The sequence below is a fragment of the Takifugu rubripes genome, chromosome 2 (genome assembly GCF_901000725.2).
Source record: "Takifugu rubripes chromosome 2, fTakRub1.2, whole genome shotgun sequence".
In the NCBI taxonomy this organism is placed as follows: domain Eukaryota; kingdom Metazoa; phylum Chordata; class Actinopteri; order Tetraodontiformes; family Tetraodontidae; genus Takifugu; species Takifugu rubripes.
In genome coordinates, this window is record NC_042286.1 from 5,761,189 (window position 1) to 5,783,398 (window position 22,210).

General features: G+C 47.1%; 1 protein-coding gene across 2 annotated transcripts in view; it reads left to right on the forward strand.

Moving 5' to 3' along the window:
* Positions 1 to 294: 294 nt before the first annotated feature.
* Positions 295 to 22,210, forward strand: part of hs6st1a (heparan sulfate 6-O-sulfotransferase 1a) — a 38,127-nt gene continuing 16,211 nt past the window's right edge. For both annotated transcript variants that reach the window (XM_011618888.2, XM_011618891.2), the window contains exon 1: positions 295 to 1,087. In XM_011618888.2, the coding sequence (XP_011617190.1) occupies positions 588 to 1,087 (500 nt within the window). In that variant the 5' untranslated portion in view covers positions 295 to 587. The remainder of the gene's footprint in view (positions 1,088 to 22,210) is intronic.

The window sequence follows — 22,210 nt, forward strand, 5'->3', positions numbered from 1 at the left end:
GGTATTGTAAACAATTTAGCTGGAACAGCAACCATCATAAGCACATTTGTGCTAATTCCTCTGCCATTTTGACCAGACTAGTAATTAAATGGCACTTTCGAGCTTTAATGTCTTGAGATTTATCGTGCATTTTCCCGTCGGCGCTGTTTACTCTCATTCTATTGGCCACCGGCGAGTGACGTGAGCGTCGGACGTCAACCAATAAATTAAATCGACCCCCCTTTCATTAGATTCTTGAGAAGGGGGGGGGGGTATTGAAAAGGTAAATTCGCGCTGCATCCTGGGTACATTACTCCGTGGTGCGGCGGGGAGCGTGTAGTGTGGACGGCCAACCAAAATAAAGTGCACGGCGGGTGTAGGGAGCTCCCCGTGACTTAAAATGCGCCTTTGGTTGTGTTAAACAGTGCCCGCGAGCAATGAACCAACATCGCCTGCCGTCTCCAAGCGGAATGAATCACTCTTGAGCCCCGAAAACGAGTCCTTCTTGGCGGGGGAGAGCGAGAATGCAGAAGCCGAGCGCCCTGCTCCCTGCTGTGGGCTTGACTGGGAAATGGTAGCGTACTGCAGGAACCGCACTTGGAAGGAACATGGTCGAGAGGAGCAGCAAATTCTTGTTGATCGTCGTCGGATCCGTGTGTTTCATGCTGATTCTTTATCAGTACGTGGCTCCCGGGGTGATTAGTTTCAGCTCCCCGCACGGTTATTTCACGGAGGAAGACGAGGGGGACATCTTCCCGACTCCGGACCCCCACTACGTGAAGAAATACTTCTTCCCCGTGAGGGACCTCGAGAGGACCATCGACTTCCAAATCAAAGGGGAGGACGTGATCGTGTTTTTGCACATCCAGAAAACCGGTGGCACTACCTTCGGGAGGCACCTGGTTCAGAATGTCCGCCTGGAGGTCCCCTGCGACTGCAGACCGGGTCAGAAGAAGTGTACGTGCTACCGACCGAACCGCAAGGAGACCTGGCTCTTCTCTCGGTTCTCCACCGGCTGGAGCTGCGGCTTGCACGCCGACTGGACCGAGCTCACCAACTGCGTGCCGGGGGTCCTGAATAAGAAGGAGAGCAAGCAGAAAAACCTGAGGTAACCCCTCGTTGGGCTTTTAAAAAATAATCATTTTAGCGCGAAGGTGCAAGAAACGAACGATTAAAATTACAACTCCCTCTAAATTTCAGTTCAATTTAGTTCATTAATAATTATTATCGTATATGTGCTGTGATTAAAACACAACCTGACGCCGCTTATTCAAACTGCATACATCTAAATGACTTTCTTGTGATTTTCCTATACTTTTTCCAATGCTTTTTCTTTTTTAAAAGGCTTGGCCCCCTGATCAGAAGGCCTTATCTAATAATAGAGCCGAACCCCTCCTTTCTTTCCACAAAATGTCAAACTGTTCCATAAATCCAATTAAGAGATAATTCATAAGCAGCAGTGATCCACACCAGGACGGAGGCGACTTGGATTGGAGTTCCCAGTCAGTCAGACCAGGGTGGGAACAGTCTCCTGCCATTGTTATCTCCAAGCAAAGATCTCGCTCGCTCGCTTGGGTGGGACGGCGTCACGGTCCGCCGATGCTGCGGATCGTGTGCGTTGTTAATGGATGCATTCAGACAAATGACAGACACCTCCACACCGCGCCGTCACGGATACCACAGGGGTTTGGTGCTCCTGCCAATTGTTGATAAGTGGCAGCATCAGACGCCCGTCTGCGGAGTCTCGCTGAGGTTCCGCTGCAAGAGTGGGAGGCCGGGGAGTGTGATCCATCCAGGTGATGTTTCCACTGAGTGATAATTCATCACGCCAGCTGCGAGTTTCCCAGACACAGTGTGCATCCTTATTAAGTTAGAACCCATTTCTCCCGCGCCGCTCCTCGTCACATAGACGTATTGATGGCTGGATCACCTTCCGTTTCACTGCACCCTTGTGGTTAAAGGGGGGGGGGGGGGAATTGGGAATACGAGTTTTTAGTCTTTTTTTTGCCTTCTGGCCAGTCTGTCTGGCAGAGGCGAGGTCGGGGCCGCTGCTCTGCTTCCCAGCGCCGCTCAATCTGGGGATCAGAGCTGCAGTCTGGGATGGGCCGGTGGAGGGGGGACCCCGCGGGGGTTTGGCTCCGCTCTAATCCGGGTGATTATTACCACTGGGGCACACTAGAAGTGGTATTTGCTGCTGCCGTCTGCCCTGGCTCCTGTGGACTCCCCCCCGGTCAGAGGTGATAATGCGTGCGGCCATTTTGCATTGTGAGCCGAGAATATCACCGAGGATGCTAATAAACAGGTTATTGTCGCTTTGTGTGCGCTCTTTCTTGCATGGGTGCCTGTTATATGATTGTGTGGACCTAAAGAGGCCAGAGCAGCAGGCGTACCTAGCTACAGAACAGAGATCACAGATGCTCCTCTGCAGTAGTTGACTATTGTATCACTCCTGACAGCAGGATCGAGGGACTTTGAGCAATAACAACCTCTGAAGCAAAACAATGCTGCGCATATTACACACAGCTCCACGTGGACAAGGAAAGGAACTGGAGTGTGAAGTGTTCAATTTTCTGACCTGTCCCGCTCTCTTGTTTTTACGCATTTGTAACGGTGTTTCCCCCTCTCCTTTGGCCCTTCCGTGTCAGGGTAGTAATGCTTGTTTATGTAGATGTGGAGCCAGCGTCAGGGTGGTGCAGAGGCCAGGGCCGGCGTGAAAGGGATCATCTGTCTTCCCACAGCAGCGGTGAGGGATTCCTCAGCACGGTGTCACGCACATAGTTGTCTGATCCGCTCTGGCTGTTGTCAGAGCGGCGTAGATAAGTTATCTCTTTCTATAATTTGCTGTGTCTGGCATGTCACGTACTTACATGGCTAGAGCCCGAAACGGGCGAGAGTTGTCGGGGGAGTGAGTTCAGATATTGAAACAAAAAGTAGGAGAGAAGAGCAAAGGCAACAAAGCGCTGCTTTTAGCCACCGTTTTCCCCATATTCTTTATGCATGGGGAATGAGCACGTGATGTGCACTTCTGTCTGTATGTGGGGACGGTGGACGAACTTGGTTGGAAATGTTAACACTTGCGTGAAGACATAGCCTGAGAGTTTCTGCAAATTATACCCACAAATTAATCACCTACTGTCGAGTGGCTGGCATTTAAGAGAAATAGCCGGTCTGACATTTAAGCGATTTGCTTTAAAAATGTTCCAGAAATGGTGAAATAGTTTCTTACTTCTATTAATTTGCCAGGGCCTTTGTCCTCTTTAGATTATTCATGGGTGCAGTTGAAGGCTATGCATCAGTGCAGATTTTTAAATTCATTTTCAGTTCAGAAAGGGCAACCAGACTTCAGGACTTTGAGGAAAGTGGCTGAAAAGAGGTGCCTTTCCAGATCCAGTGTATTATAGTCTGAAAACGAAGGACGGAGCGCTGCCATGGCTTAGGTTCAGCCTGGTGAAGGGAGCAGAGAGATGAAGAGAGAGCGACGGGTGTGCGTTTGCTGGGCGGTGAGATGGGATCGAGATGAGCCACGGAGACGTCGGCGTAGGAAGCCGAAGCGTCGAGCAGGCAGCCAGCGGAGTTGTCTTTTCCCGCCCTCTATATCAGTTTTGATTTACTCCACTAATCCCACGGGGAGCACAGATAAAACACACAACGGCGAGCGCAGTTTAACGAGTGTGCGGTGGGAGCAGGCCTGGGAGCTTCTAATTGGTTAAGGAGGTTCCTACCACTTAACTGAAATTAGAACTACACTTTCAGATGGAGATGCCATCTGTCGCGTGTGTGGCGAGCACGCACGGCTACTGACCGCGTGCCCATTTTTAATCTGAGCGCGTCACACAGCATCTTAGTTAGCGGAGTGATGGGGGCTAATTTTACTGCATCCGCGGCGGCCCTCTGGAATCATTCCCTGTCTTCTCTCTCCATTTCACCCCTCCCTGCCTCCTCCACACCCCCTTCGCTTTCCACGGAAACACTTTCCCTCCCTCTGCTTCCATCATTTTCCTCCCTTCTTCCCATGATGGTGTCACTCTCTAATCACACAGCAGGCTTCCTTTCTGCTTGGTGGCTTTATGACTGAGGGGTGGGGGGGGGGGGCGATGTCTCTCCTTCACTCTTCTCTGCCTGTTCATCTTTCCTCCATCTCCATCTCTATCCTCCTCTGCCTCCTCCCACTCTCTCACTTCCTCTCTTTTCCTGAGTGTGACTACCACATTAGAGGAAATGTCTTTTCATGGAAGATTTGCTGCAATTTCCAAAATGGCAGCTTGGCCTAATGGACAACTGCCTCAGATCTAATGAATGATTACATGTATGACTTGGGGGTGCAGGCAGAGATGAAGAAAAGCATGGGGAAGAGGAGGAGACGAGTGTGGTCTAAAAGGAGAGCGGCCAGGGAGTGATTGAAAAGATAAAAGATGGAGGGGCGAGATGTTGAGTTTCATTATTGGGGAGGGGTTGCGTCAATTAGCATGGTTGTCAAGCATGGGCTGTACTATTCTTTCAATGGTTCTGCTTCAGATTCACAGCACAAATCATTAGAGTGTGTGTGTGTGTGTGTGTGTGTGTGTTTCCTGACTGGATGCGTGTGCATGGTCTAACCCAGCATGGCTCCCTCATCCAGCCAACCAGCACTACCCAGAATTCTGAACTCTGACTGAGGGCTGATTGGCGTGCAGTACAAATGTGTGTCTGTGTGTTGTTTGTGCATTTATGCAAGTCTTGCCAGGCAGGTTGGTGTTAATCCAATCAGATTAACCAGGTTTAAGAGCTGCCGGCCGGGCGCTCCAAAGCCGGTTATGTGGCGCTCATCCTGCGAATACACCACATTCCAGCATTCCCATATCCCTCCAGCCACATTTCCCCCTCGCTGCTGGCTTTCCTCTCTTCACCTTGACTGACCTGGGTCTGCTATCACAGCTCTGATTGGGTGCTGTGAGCAGTGATTTAATGAAGTCTGCGCTGCACCTGAATAGTTAGCAAAAGGTTAGCAAACGTGCCGAATGACTTGGCGCCAGTTCAGCACGTTCAGACTTTTGGGAAAAAAAGTAAGTCATCACAAACGGGCCCTTTTCATGTCTTTTTATTTTGTTTCCAGAATGAAAAGAACACTTCGTTATTGTGATTCACTCCCCAGGTCTACAGCTAACACAGTCGTTCATTCATTTTTGTTCTCGCTATCGTGGATGGATGTCGAACGCACAAACAATCGAGCACCTCAGAGGCTGAGAAACGGCCGGCGTGTGTTTTTTCTCCCGCTGTAGCTTGCTGGGAGTGGTGACAGGCCTCTCTTGACTACATCTATGAATCCCCTCCACTACAAGAGTTCACCTTAGGTTCAGCCATGAGCCGTTATGACGAACAATAACGTCTGGCAGCTCGCAGTCCAGAGACTGCAGCTCAGTGGGATATCTCTGAGGGGGCCTCTCGCTACACATACACAGGGATTTAGTGTGACTCCCCGCCACCGCGACCCTCGGCAGCCATTTTGCAACACACAGCTGTCGTGCCACTCAGGGTTGCAGAGCGCTCTTATTAACAGTGTTGGGTAACAGCGGTTTATAAGGAAAACACATCCTCATGTATGGTTGGAAGCATTTGCTTTGAGGCCGACTGAAGCTGGCCAGTGTGGAAAAACCCCCTGGTCAAGTTGAGTTAAGGCTGCTGCCTCCATTGATTTGCCCCCAGTGTTTTACTTCACCACGCTGTGAAGACGGGACAAGGAGAGGCTGCTGCCTGACTGCTGATTACCGTCTCTTTTAGTAGTTCTTCAAGCCTTCATCATTGATTGGCCATTATGGATTGACAAAGGGTTTCTAATTGATTGAAACCTGAATGACAGACGTGCAATCTGAGCGGCTCTGCGCTCACCGGCGGCGGGGAGAAAGCGTTGGAAGGGAGGGGACGAGTGATGTCTGTCTTCATCATTACGCAGCCTCTGTGAATCTGTGTCACGCTCTCCTGCCCTCTGCTATGTGCCGTCACACGTTAACCCCCCCGCAACCATCGCTGCTGCCACCACCAAAGCGATTCTGCTGCCCTGTGGATAAATTACCACGCTGCAAATGATTAGACAGACATGTCTACGACGGGTAATGAGGGTGGTACGCTGGAGCGGCTATGCCAACAGGATTACACTCTATCGATTAGCTTGTAGCATTACCCGTGCTAACTGAATGGGGCTGACCGATTAGGGGGAATTTCTGTAATAGTTAATGAGTAGCGCTTGGGTATGCCGTCTGTTAGAATGGGATTACAGGCTATTAACTAGACCAAAAGGCTAGCTAAAGTCATTAGCCAGCCCCACGGCAAAGCTGGCGTTTATGCGGCCAAGCCCAGTTCCTACTTTCTAAATCCAGGTTGTCCGTCTCACCCGGTGTCTGTGCTGACCGTCTAACGATCGTACCCCATGGTGCCCTGCTCTTTGACGCCACCCTCCATCTTGTCTCCTTCCGTCTTCTGAGACAGAACAGGACTGTTACCGTCTTTTCATGTGTCCCCGAATGTTACAAGTCCAGGCAGGATGGTTCATGAGAGCTTCTAATCTCAGACTCAACCCACTGAAATGATCCGTCGCTGTATTATATCGTTTCATACGTAACATATTTAAAATCATATTTTCAATTACTCGTTCAACCGGTCTGTATTCTGTATTGGGTGTGAGTTGGAAAGATGGGCAGAAAACACATGTGAATGGGGACCAGGAGCTGACAGGCGTGTTAATTGAATTGTGGGAAAAATGCAAATCCCATGCTGCCTGTTTGAATTAGGGGGAGGAGTTCTAACTTGCTGGGGCTGTCTCCTATTTGGACTGACACAGAGTAACTTTAACTCATTTACTGATTGAATGATTGTATTGTGTCTCAATCCTTTGTGAGTGGATGTGATGAACTAATGTGCTGACACCATTCACAGAAAAACAAAAAGCACAGAGATGCCTTTTTCTTGGATTGTCTGAGTCGCTCCTTCAGAGATCAGCGTTTTCCCCGACCGAGTGCCCCATTTTTGTTTACATTTATAGACGTTCGCTGGTGAACCTGGTTTAATGGGTGCAGTGTTCAGGAGTCTGCATGCTAATGGGCTTATGGCGGTGACTTTAATGACGGCGTGTTTGCATTTAAGTACTTGAGCGCTGCTCTCTTATTTCTCACAGAGTTCTTTTGTTTTCATGTATGTTTGTCAGTTTCCATTCAAAAGCAAATCTATTTTAGTTGAACTTTAAGGCTTTTAATTGGCACGACTTGAGCCTGTTGGGTCATATTAATCACACAGCTGACACCACTTTCAGCTTGTGGGGTTTTCCAGCTACCTGAATGTGGCGTAGTTCACTTCAGATGTCCACATTTGCTGCAGGTCAGCATTAAAGTTAATCCACTTGTGCTATTCTTAGTTTGCCTTCATCTCTTTGTCTTTCTGCTCTGTCTCATCCTCTGTGGAACCCTTCAGCTCTCTACTCTCTTAGCCTTCCTCCCGTCTCCCGTTTCTCGCTTGCGCTCCTGTCAACAAAAGCTGCGCCGCTTCGTCCTTATTTGCACCAACGCCCTGTGCTTCTTCTGGGGCCTCGGAGCATGTTGGCTTCCTTCAGAGAGAGGAAATGATCTGTGAGCAAGGGCTTTTATCAGCAAGTGATCTGATGTGATGTGAGATTGTGAAAACCACAGCACAAGAGGTGTGCAGTGTTCTCTCAAACCGTGGGGAATTGCAACGCAGAGAAGCCGCCTTTTACGGCGAAGTCAGAATTATAAAGGTAGCGCCAGTGTAGACGGCCCTTTTTGAAGCTTCTTTATCTTTTGATTAAAGCAGATTGTGGGTTTTTGTAGACCAGCATAAATGTAATTGCTAGCCAAATATTTCTTATGGACCCAGTGTGAGTTTTGACTCTTTTTTCTTTTGACAGTAATTGTAAGCTCGCCAACAAACCTGGTGGTGATGGTTAAATGACATCATTTCAGTAACCTGTGATATTTCAACATTGTACTTTTCATGTTCTGCCTGTCGCCACATTGTTACTACTGTGTGCTTTTAATTAGTGAACGAGTCAAACCACAACAGCGACTGATGGAATCTAAATTTCATTTTCCCCACTGTAAATGTCACTCCTGCACACAGAAATAGCTCTCGTGCACGGTGTGCAGGCCCACCAACAACCTTTATACTGCAGTAAGAAACTTTAAGAGGTCAATTTGTCACTGTAAAGCAAGTTATGTCTGTTTTTGTTGAGCAGCACTCTGGCATTTACACAATATCCATAATCTGTGTGGGCATTGAGGTGCTGTGATTGTGTAGAAAGAAGGAAAAAAAACATCAAACTGAAGCAAAGACAAGCTCAGGATTGTGTAAATAAAAGAAACCAAAACACTTCAAAATGTAAGCTGCAACCACAACAACAAAGTTTGCTGGGAGACCCGTTGAACCCGTATCCCGCTCGGAAGTTTCCTCGTGAATCAGTAATTCGGGGTCCCGCCAAGCAGCAGCTCAGATGTTACAAAGGTAATCTGTGGGACCACCCGGCCTCCAAATTATGATTGTCAGACTATAGCAAAAACGTCCCCATCCAAAAGTTTCCCCAAAAGAAGCCAAAAGTGTCAGGGTATGTGCTTTGGAAGTTTTGTTTCCTAAAAAAAGCCCTTAATGAGCCATAAGCGCCCCGCTGCGAGATGCCGTTACACTGCCAGAATCTTCAAAAACGCTACCATGCAGTTTTCTGGCAACTGTAAAGAGTAGCCAGAAGTTCCTTCCTCTGAACCGTGGGCTTCTGTGCATCCATGGCAATAACAGGAAGTGAACAGATGCATTTAAAAAGACTTTCTTCTCGTCCCTGCAGTCCAGAAGGCCTGTTCCAGAAAAACGTCACTCCATCATGACTTGGGTTATTTTCCGCTTGCGTGCTCGTGGCCTTTTTGCGTGTTGAGCTCCACAATGCAAATACCCCGAGGCGCTCATGCAAAAACCGAGAGCTCGCTTTCCCCCTCGCACTCTTCTGCCACACGCATTCAGCCTCAGTCCCTCGCTGACTTTATGGATGTTCACTGCTTGACGTTTCCCCCTTGTTGAATATACCCGCTCTCCTCTTCCTCCTCCCTCCCTTCCTTCCTCCCTTTCCCTCCCTGCCATCTTTTGTCCGACGCGGCTTCACGCTCGACCGGCCTCGCCGTGACTCTTGACTTCAAAGCGCCACTTCATTCATCAGTCACTCATCAGAAAGAGAGGGCCATTCAGCGGCGCGCTAAAAGAGAGGGAGGGTACAAGGAGGGAGTTTATAAAAAAGGAGGGAACAAGTGGATGAAAAGAGGACATCAGAGAGAAAGAGGATCTGCTCTTGACCGCAGGGAATCTCCAGCCACAAAAGCAAAAGAGGGGACGCAGTTATGGCTGCACATTAGTGGCCGAGTTGCTCTTGTTTTTGTTTTTTTTTAGGTGTGTTCAGATTCCTCGCACACAATCCCTTCCCCATTTTCCCCAGCTTGCTATCTTTTGTCTCGCGTTTCCGTCATTCCTTTCACTTGATCTATCAGTGCAAAGGGGTGTCGAGGCCTGTTCCTTCCCGTAATCCATCACTGCACCTGTGTGTGTGTGTGTGTGTGTGTGTGTGTGGGGGGGGTGTGTGTGTGTGTGTGTGTGCGTGTGTGCTCCCACTCGCCGGTATCTCTAAATCTCATCCCATGAATTTTCACCTCCTTTGTGCTCGCTGACATTTTCCGTCTCCTCCTGTATTTTAAGGTGGCTGGCGAGCCCGTTTTCAGGTCTTTGGGAATTGCCATCGTTTCCCTTCTCAACTACACACGCACACATCATTTTCTCGTTCACCTCTGTGTGACTCTTTTTTCGCTGCAGTTGTGTGGCCTTGTGTACCTGAATGGCTGCATCCTGCTATCAGGTGTGTTGCCCAGGGTGCCTTTCATCACTTTTCCCCTCTATTGCTGTTTTTTTGTTAGCTGTATTTATCATGACCAGCTTAATACAGCACCACTGTTGCTCACATTTGTATAGTTTTGCAAAAATATCCTTTTACAATTTTCCCTAATTTAGCAAGGTCTTAGATATGGTCTGCCTCTTTAATTTTAATTGTCTCTACCTTTTATTAGGGCTGTTGCAGTCAAACAATAATTAATGTTTGGCAGCGTTGTGATGTATTTTTGGAAGAAAATGGTTGCGAGGAGCAAACCCTGTGTGTGTGTGTGTGTGTGTGTGTGTCAATGCATCTTGTTTACATATGTGGTTCACAGAAGAGGGCTTCTGGAGTCTGTTCACACGTGTTAATTGGGAAACATGTTCGCGCCACAGACACACACATGCAGCGACTTGCCTATGCCTTCCAACCACAAAAAGATTTCAGAAAGCAGGTGTGGAGACAGACATGAGTCACGGGGCTTAATAACGCCGAGAAGGTGAAGGTTGCTTAACGAAACAATTGGTCATCATGCTGTGACATGCATGCACAGCTTAAACGTGCTATGCTGAAAAGAGGACTTCGGCGTCTCATCGGAATTCGGAGGAAAAACAAATAGCTAGCGAGCATGTTCTCCTCCTCAACAGTAGTTGTCGATTATGCATCTTTTTGACCGCCCCCTTTCCGATCAACATATTGTGGGCTGGAGTCTTGTGTCAGCGGCATTCCGAACAACGGGAAGATGGATAATCGTCCAACTTTGTTCATCTTATGTGTAATGTACACTTCACTTATTGTGCAGATAAGATGCACACTGTAACCTTTGGTCATGTTGATTTGATGATTGATGCTAACCCTGGTCCAATGTGAACGGAGAGGGAGTGTTTGGCAAAGGAGAAAAATGTTAGGAGAGATCGTTTTGTTTAGGTCGGCAAACCTGCGCGTACAAGAGTCGGCAGAAAGGTAGGGAAAATCGACATCAGGCCAAAAAGGTGAAGAGAAGGAATCTGTTTCCCCTCCTCCTCCGAAGGAATGTTAATGGGCATAAAGAGGTCAGCCCTTCTGGCGTTTTGGGATTGTGTGTGTGTGTGTGTGTGTTGGGGTGAAAAGGTTGGGCATGCTGTTCCGACCCTTCGGAGCCTGTCTGAAGTATTTCAAGTGTGTGTTGGGGGGGGGGGGTCATTACAATGCCTTTAATGTCAACCCACCCCCGACTTCAAAACGCAGGCAATCAATTCTTTTCAATCATCAACCTGGGCTTCCACTTCTATCAGTGCCCTTAAACATTTAATGTCGAACGGGCTGAAGTCTTGGCTGAATTGGTGATAATTTTTTCATAAAGTATTATTTGGACTGTATTCAGCACAATTCATATTTCACAGCATTCAAACGTAGCTCAGTCGTCACACTGTTTTGGATCTTCTGGCCCTTAATCGAGGCTTCGCTCGCAGTAGGTAATTGAGTGGCCTTTCCATAATATGGATAATGATGGAACCAGAGTAGAGAGGAAGCTTCAGGTCACAGAAGGTCACATGTGAGAAATTGTAGGAAATAAACGTGCATCAGTGGAAACATGTGCAACCAGACAGGGCTGAAGAAGCCTTTGGGCTGAGAGAGGATCCAGCTGTTTAACAGTTGGCACTTTCTTTGAATGGGTGCATCATGATAATTAAGTTAATTCAAGCCCAAAATTGTTAATTCAAGATCAAATCAGATGACCAACAATTGGCTTTTAAATTGGAGGAATTCCAAATATGACCCTCTCCCAGATGTTCCTTGAGTCAGATTAGGAAGCTGGTTTGGGTGGGAAATGGCTGTGTGTCCGATGGTTGTGTGTCTGTCTAGAAGACATTTTGTTCTGTAAATGTCACACTCTTCACCTTCAGGAGTTTGTCATCTTCTGCTATACTCACATGAGGTTTACCTGGGGAAGAAAATCCAGGTAACCTGAGTTCACACATGCAGCACCTGGAGATAAAATCAGGATTAAAACGCTGATTATACCTTTTTAAATATGGTCTCATAATTGCTTATTCCGTTGTCACCTTGCATTAGTTTAAAACCCTCTCCTCTGTTAAAGTGCCTGCTCAATTTTCTTTCCACTGTACTCGACTGAAAGAGGAATTTCATCTAACTTTACTTAATTTAAAAACTGGAAGAAATTAGTAGAAAGTAGAAAACTAAATCACAGGATATTCAATATTCAAGAATTAATTTTATAGAGTAGTGGAATATTCCCTCAGTAATAACTGCATGAACAATGTAGGAATAATTATTGGAGCTAATGTGTGTCTGCACACAGATTACCGATCAAAAAGCCTAATTCTGAAATTGGATCATGAGGTCCTGGTGTGATTTTTATAGACAAAATCAAGTTGAGAGCAACACATAATCCAGGTTACTGCACTCAGCAAAGATTATCGGTTTGTTTCTTGTCCTTTTTTAATGATTGACAGGCTGTCCCCTGCCGCCTGCTTAACAAACCAGAATGACCCAACACAGTAATCAGACATGTCCCGACCTTCTGTAGTCACTTGATAACCTCTGCTGAGGTTTCCGATAGCATGGCCTCTGGTTTATTTCAAGAACAGTATCCATTTTATTGCGCAGTGCCCCCCCCCCCGTGTTGTCTCCATCTGTCTCTCTCTATCCTTACCTGTTCTCGCCCTGTCATCTCTTCATCTCTTTGTCCTCCTTGCTGTCTCTCTCTGCTGCTCTTCCTCCGCCCTCCATCAGATAGAAGCTGACAGCTGCCATCAGACTTATTTCAGGCACTGGCACACACACAATCTCGCTCACTCTTCTCTTTTCACACTCGGTTTGTCACCTTCTCCCGTTATTCCTCCATCCTGCTGTTTGACTCCATCTGAATGTACCTGCTTGACAGGGTGCGTGTGTGCGCATGTGGGTGTGTGTGTGTGGGGGGGGCTTGGATTGGTTTCTGAGGCTTGGCCCCTACAACACAAAATCTAGACGAAGACAAAAGCAAAGAGGGAATTGGTCTTCTGCTTCTTCCTGTCTCTTCCTGTCCATCTGGTGACTCCGGGGACGGGGGGTAGGGGGACGTCCTCACTGTGTTTTCTTCCCCAAGCGTCGGCTTCTTTGAGCACATATCCCTCATTCATTAGTAATAAGATCTCAGGCATGATTGTCCCCTCTTGTGTTACTCAATCGTATTGCTTTTGACACCGTGGCAGTCCTGACCAGTGTCCATTTCTCTCGTATCCCTTTTCCTCCAAAAGCAAACCTCTTCCTGTCAGTCTGTCTGCCTCCATTCTTGCACCATGAATCACACTGATGATTTTGTCCCTCTGGCTGGCCTTTCTGTCTCTTGGCACAGGCCTCTTCTCATTCCTTTTTCCACTCAAAAATCTGACAGATAAATACTTTTTACATTCCTGGAATGAGACACTGTTGTCATTTCAGCAGCTTATATCACGGTTATGTAATGTTTACTGTGTCAATCATTCATCAGGACCTGTTTTCCTCTCCTCTTATCAGTATTATTACTTAATCTCTCTGTCTCTCCCCCCTCCCTTCCCATGTCTCTCATGCGTCTTCCTGTCCCCACCTTCTCCATCAGGTAAGCCCCTTTTTTCTGACATGTTCTTCTTGTTGGCACTAATCAGCTGTTGTCACAAGAGGCGAGCTGTGTGGTGCAGGTTGGCCAATTGAACAGCTGGCCTGACACTTTGTCTCACAGTTACAATGGACACACAGTTTGTGTCCACGGTGATTTACTCTTTGCTGGCGCTGATTCATTAAAAACTGTTGAACTTTAACTCGTAGCTGAAGGTCCTTGTGTTCTGCTGTGGTATCTGTGTTTGAGCCTGAGTGTTGTTGCCTTGTTAGGACATTTCTGTCCTCCCAGATGGGATTAATGTCCTTCCATTCATGAGGTCCTGGGGGCTAGAATATATGATGTGGCTACTTGTTGTGTAAACACTGTGTGTGGTTTTAGGTCGGTCAGTGTTTTCCTGGAGGGGGCCAGTTTCCCAGAGTTGTCTCCTCTCTTGCATATGGCCATTTAGACTTTACTTTGCTATATGGCTATTGTGCACTGTCCTGCTACCCAGAACTACTAGTTAGTTGTAGTTATACTACTTCCAAAACTTCATTTGTGATTTTCTACTTGGCCACGAGACCGCAGCAAGCCCAAAATAATCTATCCTCCATCATGGATACGCCTGCCAGGTTGCAGTCTGCTGTGCTGTTCTTCAGGCTGGCAGCACACAGGCTCTGCTATATTAGTGTCTCGGCTCATGAAGTCGCTGAGAGAACTGTTGAATAGGGAAAGTCAGGGTTGCTGAACTGCCCCTCTGAACTCCCCAATGTCTGACTGTGCTTTGTGTTGTACATGGTCCACACCAGAAGAGATGGCCCCAGATAAGAGGAGCAGAGGCTGCTCAGGTACACAAGCCTGTGATTGTGAGGAAGAGGAGGGATGGACGGCAGCTGAGAACTGTACTGTTGATGTCTGCCTCTTTTCAGTGCTTCTTTGAAGCAAACCGTCGTGCCTCCCTCCCCACCGCTCTCCTTGTCTTCTGTCCTCCATGTCTCGCCATTGGAATAAAAAGGACGAGAGAGCATGATAAGGGGACAGATATAAAAATGTCAGGCAAAAGTGTATGTGTAAACGATACACACACTTCTCTGTCCGTGAACGCATATATGTCCTCAAACAGCATTATTAACTCATCTGCGTTTTGCATGTTGGCTCCTGTCCTCAGACACACAGACACACATGCACACACACATGCACACGGATAGCAGTGCAGCTTGACAGCTCCCCAGGCTCCTATCCTGGAAAGTCGAGACGGGAGAGCAGTGGAGCATGCTGGGATAGTAGATAGGACCCGGTGGTTCTGTAACCCTCCCACCCCAGCTCAGTTAATACTTAATGTCTTGGCGCGCACACACACTTGGTGCAGCTGTTGCCATACCGAGCCTCAAACACACGTGTGCACACCCATGCACAAAACCCAGGAGGACCCGCTCACACATGCACGCTCACACTCGTAGGGTATCAAATATTCATATTCATGAAATAATAATCAACATTGATGGAATGAAACTCGCTAATTTAACTGGGTCCCTCTCTCCTTTTGTTGAAGAAGGGAGGAGGACAATATGGTCTTGGATGCACACACGCTCATCCGCTTCCACGTGCTGTCTCAGAACAGCAGCGGTACCTTTTAGTTGTCCCCATGACAGTCCTCTTCATCGTCCTCTGTCATCTACATATATACAGCTTTAAGGGGCAAAGTATTCCCTTAATTGTTCGAGCATTGTGTACGTTCATGCAAATGCGTACATCACACAGCGTGCCTGCTAGCAGTTGCAGACTTGGGCGTGTGGTGTGAAAGTAGGGCAGGTTCTGTGAGGAGCGGGAAGCACAGTAGTATTGCTCTAACGATTAATAATGCTGGCTGGCATTTAGAGCATTGAGACAGAAGTTTTGGTAATCAGTTAATTAAATCAGCTAATTAAATCAGTGTTTGGAAGAGAACGTGTTTTTCTCATTTTGCTTCTTGAATGTTGGCAAAGCAGGAGGAGGGAGAGATAAGAGCGGGCTGCAGAGGGAATATGAGGGCTTGCTGAAAAGTGGACATCAACGGGCGTTCCAAGCATAACGAATCAGAACCCAGATCAGGCCATGCACACACGAGTCCGCGCACGTGAAGTTTATGCTTTGGTGTGTATGTAAGTACATTACCAAATCCGCCTCGCCCTCGCGCGCATTTACTCCCGTGTGGTCAATTTGCAGCAACAACAATCTCCTGTTGTCAAAGTGAATGAATTGTAAGTGTATAAAGTGCACGGTTTCCACTGATGTCAGCAGCCGGACACATAATCACGTTATAATGAATGCCGTTACTGGGAAATGCTCTCCTCTATACCAGCTGGCATCAGTGCTGCATTATCTCACACTAATTGTGCTTTTAGCCATGCAGAGTTGTCATGCAAGGCATATCGCCTCATCTGCAAACTCCAGTTCAAACAGTCACTTTAGGTGCAAAGTAAATTTGCCTCTTTTGGTGTTTTTCAAAAGGGGATTAAGAGATTTTTAACACAACAAGCCAGGAAATCCTACAAGGTCAAAAGCATAATGGCCCGAAATGTTGGCAGCAATTAAAAGCGCGACTGCAACTGTACAGCGGTGCTGATAAACCAAAGCTAAATAATGTGAACGCTCACCTGGGAAATGACGGTTTAACAAGTGGAGGTTTTTCTCAGCCTAAATATCCAGGGCCTGAGGCTTTTACTGCTTTGAACCCTGGACCTTTAAACTAAGATGGCTGATATCAGCGTTATCCTGTGTCTTTACATTTCTCAGCTTTTGTTTTGTACTTCTGGATGCCGTGGGTGTGTGTTTTATGCACGTGTACCCAACATTGATAGGAAAAGATTGCCACTTCTGGAGAGATTTGGACTCCTGATCTGTTTGTGTGGCCCTTTAATCCCCCCCCCCCCCCCCCCCCCCCCCTCCCGTAGCTGATATCAGCCATCTTAGCTTAAGCCTCCTACTATCGACCTGTAAAAGGTGATTGCATTGATTGCTGGCATGTGAGCACATTGCAGCCCTATTTATAATTTAATCACTAATTTGCACCACACCTTTCAAGTGTTCTCAGTTTTAATAGCTACTCTGAATTCTGCCCCTTTAAGGTGCTGTGCTAGAATAACAATTTGCAGTGCAGCATTTGTTGAAAACAAAGGTGTTAATTAAAAAGGCACTGATTTAAAAACATGTCATGTTTTTGCAGGTTGGTTCTTCACAGAAGCCTCTTGGTTGACTGTTGTCCACCCGGCTGTTGAGGCAGCCCAGGGACACATGACACTACTATTCACTGTTTTTGTCTGTGGGCAGCCAGAATATTGGAAAAAAAAAAATCATTAAGGAAATCCTCACAATGAACACAGGTGGCACCAAAACATGAATTGTTTTTGTCTTGGCGGTGGATTAAAATCCAAACCACATTTGTTCCCTGGTGCACTTAATTCTCCTGCCAGCTGTACTCTTATTAAAGCAATAATTAACATTTTTCCTTGACGGTCTGTTCTTACCCCACTGCTGTTGGTTTAGTTTGTTTTATTTGTATTGAATTGCTTTGAAAGGTGGGAGAGAACTTTCCGAACTCATCTGTAGCATTTTAAATGATTTTTTTGCTCCTTTTTCTTTGGATTTCTCCTGTTATGCAGTTGTGTACACATGCTCATGGCCTCTTTCACCAGCGCTTTCACAGCCATAACGCTGCATTTCTGCACTGTCGCCAGTCAGACAGGAACCTGTGTTGATATCCATTGTCCTCTTCACCACCACTACCACCAAAGCCCCCAAGGCGCCTTGAATTTCCAGTGCATCACCTCATGTATTTTCCAGCTGTCCGTTTTCCTCTACAGGCTAGTTCCAGTTGAGCGGCTATGGATCTGCGGAGCGATAGTCAATAGCGTCTTGTACTTATTTTTCAATTTGCGGCGACGTTTTTTTTCATCGTCTTGTGGTGAAGTATAGAGCTCCCAGCTATCACATGACACAGTTGGAGGAGGAATCAATTCCCCGACTGGAGATAGGAGTGGAGAACAGGAAAAGTCAAAGGCTGAGCCACACAGTGTGAGATAATTAGAGATGGATTCCAAAGCCTGTTAGCCTGCAGTTTTGGAGCTGGATGATGGAAAATCCATACCACTCTTTCTGTAGGCTTCATAAAGATCCTGAACATGTGACAGGAAGCAGTACTCCTTCAACATGATTTGATCTGAAATCAGTTTGGCAGAAAGTCCTTTAAAGTGTTTGGGGTAGATGAGTGTGTGCCAGAAAGCAAATGAATCCCCTCCTTTAATCTTTCTTAGATTACTCACATGTGTTTATTTCTAATATATACTAATACAGGAAACTGGATGAGAACATTACTGTGTGCGTGCTGAGCTGACGTATGCATGAAGCAGTTTTGTTGACTGTTAACATCTGCTTTGAAACAATTTGTTGTCCCGCCAGCTGCCGACTGGACATGGGACTAGAAAGGAATGACCCAGATTAGTAATCTCCATCAGAATTCCGATTCTATTCCTCTAATAAATGATCTACAGTAGAGTCGGGGAAATGTGAGAAGGATTAACGCCGGGATGAATGCACGAGAGGAGAGAGAGAGGGTGAGATTACAATGTGAGCTTTGTTTCTCTAACTATTGAGCCGAGGTCCCCGCAAGGATTCATTATTCTTGCCTTGATGCTGCTGTCTCGATGAAAAGTGGTTGGCCGCGATTCATTGTTTCAGCAGCAAAAAAAGAGGGTGGTTATTGCTGCAAATGCTGTAATTTGGACCTCTCCCTCCCACCCCTGCGGCCTCCTGCAGCTCTAACTCGCTCCCTTCCTGCTCTGTTGGGATGGTGCAGTTGCCCGGGGGGGGGGGGGGGGCTAATCAGCATCATGACTAAATAAGAAGATGCAAGCCCACCTTCACCTTATCTAACTTTCAGGGATTTGCCAGGCAGCAGCTGCCCCAAAGAGGGATGGAGGTCCCTGGCAAACCCCCCAGTTTTCCAGGGAGACGGTTGTCGAGGGCACTGTTTGTCACTTATATGGGCTGGTTGTCAAGGAGCAGATTGTCAGAGAGCAGGGACGTCAGGGACAATTAAAAGATGGGTGATTTATGGAGTGTAATAAAGACACTGGGCTGTTGCTTGGTTTAGATGCGGGAATGTGCGAACAGTACCTTCGTCGGCCGTGCATGCTCGCATGAGCGTGCGCTCTTGATGCACTGATGTGTCAGATTGTGACAGATACCCCTGGCTCAGTGCTTGGAACATCATTTCCCATTGCTCCTCTCGGCACAGATGTTTCATCTGTGCATGCCCAATGACACACACATAATGGACACCATCCTACATGCAGCCCAGCTCCAGCTGTTCCAGAAGTTAGTGTGACAGGGTGCATGCCTCTGTTAGAGAGCAGCAAATCCCCGCACAGGCAGGGAAAAAAGGATGAAGTGGATGATAAATGACAAATGAATACGAGAGGATGAACGGTGACCCCCGGTGCTGCCCTCGGGGAAGGGGGGATTGTGTTGTATCTCTGGTTAATCTCACAGCAGACGTTCCGGACAGCTCCAGTTCTGGCCTCGGAGCTTTTCAGCAGGAGTGGCAGGGGCGAGGTACAAACACTGCGAGGAATATGTGGGGGTATTCAGGGGGGGGATCTTATAAATGCTGCTGGAATGCTCCAGGAATGCTGGACCGGGCTTTTAGGAGACGGCCTGTTCAACCAAGGCAGATGTGGCCCTGGGGAAAATCACAGGATCGTCATTCCAAATCTGGCTTGTACCTTTTCAGTTCCATGCCAACATTCCAGTGGAACATTCTCGGCTCTATGGAAATAGGGGGGTGGTTAATGTTAAATTAACCTCCCATGGAGCAGCGGCTGCATCCGATTTCTGCAGATGGCTTAATTTATTTTAACAAGAATTTCTGTTTTGTGAGGGTTTAAACCTTTCCCCTGCATTTGGAAGTCAAATACTATAGTAGAAAATCACAGTTTCTCCTTTCCCAGCACTTTTTCCTTATCCTGCCCTGATCCCACTGCTCCGGGGACAGGTTGTTAATCCCCCAGAACATGTTCCCAAACATCATTTGGTCAGAGTTCTGTCAGACAGGAAAACAACCTGACGACCAGACAGGTCCAGCAGGCTTCAGGGGGCGATTAACTTTCCCTACACGTCCAGAGGTTGATGCAGGTTTTTTGTCTTATTTTCCAGCGGTTAAAAAAACGTATCCTGTTAACACTGGGTGGGAGGATTAATAGATAATGGCGTAGTGGGAAGACATGAAAAAGACATGGCGGCTCTCACCACAGAGACCCAGTGTGGGAGGTATACAGGCAGTCTTTGATAAAGGTCTGACTGCTGTTTCCTCCGATCCATACGAATACTAATGAGCAGAAGTTAGTCTTGGGTAGTTACTCTTATTAGTTTTTTGAGCCATCGTTCCCCATCATCTCCTGTCCTTTCTTGTCATTCCTCATTTACCCTCGGCTGATTTCCTTTCCCCCCGCATCTCTTACAGGGCTTTGCAGCTTTAGCATTGAAATGAGAGGAAACACTCCCCATTTTTCAAGCGTGTGTGTGTGCGTGTGTGTGTGTGTGTGTGTTGAGCATTCATTTAACTCTCACCATATGTGAGAGCTTCATTTGCATGGCATATTGTTCCCTTGGCACATGGTCTCTTGTGAGGTTTAGCCATAATATACTCAGTCCCTCTTTGTTGCCTGAGCTTGAGCACACACACTGTGACCTTTAAACGCGCCGTTGAACCGTTTGGTTGTTTTTTTAACCTGTGTTCTGCAAACCTTTCCGTGACGTGTGATCTCAGGATTGTTTGGGATCGTCAAGGATTCACCCATCCTCCCCTTCATCTGTATCTGTGGTATGTGCAGCTGTAAGCACTCGTGTGCGCACGAGTACATGTTCCTTCTCAACTTAATTACACGCCGTCCTCCACCCAAACAACTTTTTTAGATTCTCTTTAAATGGAAACTGGTGTAACATAAACACACACCGATGAATGCTGTTGGAGACGTTTTACCTTGGCGTAGCAGGAAGCTATCGGTGTGTGATAAGATTAAAAGCAGCTCCTGCGTTGGTTGTGATGTGGTTGCGATCTCGAAGGCTCTTGATGGAACGGAGCATCCTGTTGCACGTGCAAAATGTCTTCACAGTGAAACGTATCATGGCAAGGCGTTCAAAATATGCGTATTGTCTCTATTGTTCACAGAGTGATTATCACACACACACACACACATTCATTTTTGTGTTATTGATTTGAGGCTGCACATGGTGTGTTTGTGCATGTGTGCCCAGGAGAAATGGGGTGGAAATTGGCTCTTATTGACTACAGATACATTTGCATTCCTTCTGCCAATCTTCCTGTTTGCACAGATGTGAGCGGTTAATTTGAACACTGGGCGGTTCTTTTCGTTGGTAGGTTAACTGAATTTTCCAGACCTGACCTTGGTGCATGGGAAACAACATTAGATTTCCAGATATGTGTTTTGCATTTCCCCTCTCATAGCTCTTATGTTCCAGCCTCAACTCTCTTAGATCAGTGCGAAAGACAAATGAGTCGACCATCAGCATTTGATTTCTTTCTCTCTCTTTTTTTAAAATTCCTTTTGTTCCTCGTTGCAACAGAAACCTGAACAGATTGTGCTGCAGCCGCGCTGGGAGGGGGAAAAAAAACAGCAATTTTTGTTCTCTGGAAAAACCGATTCGGTGCCAATTCTGACCAGGTGGCTGAAATCATGAAAGGCGGACTTCAATAATGAATCACTGATGCTGAAATATTCCAGATATTCCATCCTGCTTTTGAATTTCGGATGCATCGGTTTCGTGTGAGGTCCTCTTCATGTTTTAGAAACACACACGCACACACACACACACACACGCACACACACACCGCTGCTGTGCCGATGTTGGGAAGTTGCTCTCTGGCTTGGCTTGTGAGAAGCGTCGCCAGGACGACAGCTGCGCTGACTTCACATTCCCCCGAACGCTATCCTGCACCGGGAACTCAGGGAGCGCCCTGAACCGACATTCCCACAGCAAAAAAAAAAACATATGTACTTAGAAGCACACCAGCTTAAAATCACACAGGCTTATATATAGCGTGGGGTCTGAAAAGCATGAAAGGCTAGATGTCACCGGTCTTATAATAGAGGGATGCCCTCTTAAGCCGCTTCACACCAGGGCCTAGAAAATCAAACTGTCATATCAATAAGCAGCTCGCTCAGAGAAGCCCCTCTCCACTCTCCACTCTTTCCTTTATCCAGTCGCTCGTCTGTCTCTTCCCCTCTCCGCTTTCGCCCTGCCTTTCTTAAAAAGCAGGTTAAAAGTTTTGTGGCGGCGGACTGAGGGGGCTCTGCGATTATCTCCGGTGTCAGTCCTAATGGTTTAAGGAGGACGGGACAGGAGAGCAGGCATGACGGGAGAGGAGGGAAGACGGAGCCGAGGGCAGAGGAGAACGCGGGCGGAGCGGAGCAGTTAGCCACTGGATAAATGGAGATACAATTCAATTTAATCTGTGACCGAAGGCCAGGTTCCTCTCACTAAAAGCCTGCTCGCAGCAAACACGGGATCTCGCTTTCTTTTACCTCTTTCTTCTCATTGGAGACTTTGCCAACCTCTTGTTTCTCCTTTTGTGTCTGTATGTATATATAATTATTTTTATTGAACGGTTGTTAATAGAACAGCTTTTCTAGGTGCTCTGTACCCTCTCAGGTGGCTTTTGTGGAATAAATGGCCTTTAGAATCTCTGAATGTGCATTCAGTGTAAACCCAACAGATGGTGCACAGCT